Source organism: Gavialis gangeticus, unplaced genomic scaffold (assembly GCF_001723915.1).
Source record: "Gavialis gangeticus isolate Ggan-Ray unplaced genomic scaffold, GavGan_comp1, whole genome shotgun sequence".
Classification (NCBI taxonomy): Eukaryota; Metazoa; Chordata; order Crocodylia; family Gavialidae; genus Gavialis; species Gavialis gangeticus.
Window position 1 is genome coordinate 1,844,589 of NW_017729006.1, and position 3,094 is coordinate 1,847,682.

Sequence of the window (3,094 nt, forward strand, 5' to 3'; positions counted from 1 at the left end):
ACATCCATTTAAAATAATAATGCAATGCTTGAAACTTATGACAATCAGGTCTTTACTATCAATGCTTTCATAACAGGCTTCCAGCCACAAATAGTGTAGTTTGCTACATTATTTGTGGTTAAGACAAATGTGCCATAGGTGATTATACAGAGATGCTGCATACGAACTACAAGGTTTAGATCAGTTTACACTGAATATTTTCACGCGCCGTAATATTACCAAGCCATGTGTGCATTCTAACCTAAAAGAAAGACAAGCTTCCTTTCACAAAAGAGATATCAGTTACATGGCTGTCTTACCCTCACACGTGTATTAAGAAGGGAAAAAAATCAATATTGCACAGAAAGATGGATCAAGCATGAATCAATGTGGCAAGCACATAACCAAACAGACATGGAGTTAAACAAGAAAAAAAAAACCAACAAAGATTATTGCTTAACCTGTTTTGTCAGAGCTGGTATTGATGGTATTGGTAGTGATGGAAGTGAAGGTAGTCTTTGCGCTGTCCTTGGTAGTAACAGATTTCTGCTTATTTTTCATGGCTTCCAGTGCTTTGAGCTTCTTGGCATGTTTAGTGCCTTTGTAGTGGGCCGCAGCCTGGCTCTACAAAGGAGAACAAAATGAACCATGCAATCAGGCTCATTTCTAAAATGGCATTCTCTGTATTAGTACAAATACAGACTACCTTTCAATAATGGGTACCATTCATGCTATACGAGCAGTCACCAAACTGAAAATTATGTTTAGAATGATGCTTAGGAAACAGTGAAAACCATATTAATACAACCCCTATAGGAAACTTATTATGCCACACTATATTACTTTCCAATCAGAATAATATAGTTTTACTCTGTCATTCTTGGAATAGAATTTCTTTGTTAGTTTCTCTCTTAAGAGCTATTTCCTATCCCATAAAAATTTAAAATCTCAAGAGGCATGATGAAAATATTTATTTATTTTTGTTAGAAAGCATATGAGCTCTTAAGACCTATTACATGTGTTTCGTAAGGTTTCTACTAGGATAGTTTATATGTAACACTGATAGTTGAAACTTCTCAAACAGAAAGCAAGGACTGACTGTCCATAAAGAAAACACCACCTAAAATAGAAGTGAGTACAAAGCAGCCATACACTTGTCTGGCTTTTAAAAGAAAGAATACTTCAGCCTACCTATTAGCAAAAGGTGGCCTGATGAAATTCAAAAACAAGGAATATTCCTTCAATGCACGAATCTTATACAAAGATTATCGTGTTTCCAGGTGCATTTCAGTTATTTAATGTAGTTAATCTTGATATGTGTGCTGCTACTGAGATTTTTATACTAACATTAAAGGACCTTGAGTCTATATTATTTTAAGAGTTGATTGTGACAACTCTTCATTTAATTTATCTTACATGCATATTTTCAAGAATGGTATTGATGTATAAGATACCAATAAAAATAGAGTTGAGTGTGTGGATTTTTTTGATGATTTATAACTGTTATACAAACACAGGGCTACCAATCCTGTAGTTCTTAAATGAATTAGATGTTATATTCCTCAAACTTTTGCTAATGATCCTTCAGTTTTTAAATATAAGCATTTTTTTCCCATTTAAAGAAAGAGAACACTAACTCATCTATAAAAACCTCAAACTTCAGTTGTTTTAGAGGGAAGAGTCAAGTATATTCTACTGCTGAATCACAACAAGAAATGAAAACACCAAGAATTTACCAGATATGGTATTAAAAGGATCGAGTTGAAATGACTTAATCAGTCAACTTATTAAATCACTCTTGCAGGGTGGGATATCTGGTATTATCAATGATCTGCAGTCATCAGTGTTTACTTTAACATTATCCTGTGGTGAATTTTCTGGAGGAATTTCAGGAAACACTAAAGTAATATGTATATTATCCTGAGGTTTATTTATTTTTCAGCACTGATGAAAAGCTACAATTCCTCCCTGGATGCATAAGACGTGACAGAACTTACAGAAGGGGGAGAAGAGAAAGACTTCACATCCATAAAAAAACCTGTATGCTACAATTTTCAATGCATCATTCAGTTTGGTTGAAACATTTTTTCTGTCCCCTATATCATTTTAATGCTATAGTAGGTACCCTTATTGAAAGAACACTGGACAGTGAAGTTATTAATTAGAAACAATTTGAACAGAAATAGCACAGTCATGCATCTTTTATATTTTCCAACACATAACATCAGGAGACATACTGTAAGCCAAATATGAACAGTTAAGAGATGTTAATTACTGTTAAACTGAAGGACCAAGGTCAGGTTAGGATGACTGCATTAAAAATGACACTATACAGGACATTCTTAATGTCTCCACTGCACCATGTCTATTTTTTAGAGTTTACAGCCAGGTTTATTTGTGCCTCCAAAATAGATTTAAAATGCATTCTATTCTATTTTAATCAGTTAGGCCTATATCTGGATGTCTTTACTTACTGTACTGTATTCATCAAATGTAAAGATGCTTATTAGAATCTGGCCTTTAACTTCTGATTATTACTTTTGGGATTGGAAATACCCTTTTCAGCTTCTTCAGGGACCTTCATCACTTATAACCAGGACTTCCACGGTAGCATTTTTTGAAATGCTTCCAGCGCCATGTACCGGGATAGCTAGACAGGCAGAGCTCTAGAGTCTCAATGTGCGGCTGAGATGATGGTATAGGGAGGAGAGGTTTAAGTTTATTAGGAACTGGGGAACCTTTTGGAACAGAGGGACCCTGTACAGAAGGAATGGTCTCCACCTGAGTCAATATAGTACCAAACTGCTGGCACATAATATTAAAAAGGTGCTAGAGCACCTAAACTAAACTAAAAATAGGGGAAGGCTGACAGGTGCGGAGCAGCATACAGTTTGAATTGACACACCCTATAGGGGTGAAACCATAAAAATTGGGAATAATAAAAGGTCAAACAGAAGTAGTCAACCAGGCAAGAATAAAACGTATACATACTTTTATACTAATGCTAGAAGTCTAAGATGAAAGGTGAGGAATGTGAATGTTCAGTATTAAATAATGATATTGACATACTAGGTACCTCTGAAACATGGTGGAATGAGGAAAATCAATGGGATGC

At 35.1% G+C, this 3,094-nt stretch overlaps 1 protein-coding gene across 5 annotated transcripts in view; it reads right to left on the reverse strand.

Moving 5' to 3' along the window:
* The window catches only part of ZNF385D (zinc finger protein 385D), a 933,534-nt gene that overhangs the window by 163,182 nt on the left and 767,258 nt on the right, over positions 1-3,094 (reverse strand). For all 5 annotated transcript variants that reach the window (XM_019508749.1, XM_019508750.1, XM_019508747.1 and 2 more), the window contains one exon: positions 441-603. In XM_019508749.1, the coding sequence (XP_019364294.1) occupies positions 441-603 (163 nt within the window). The remainder of the gene's footprint in view (positions 1-440; positions 604-3,094) is intronic.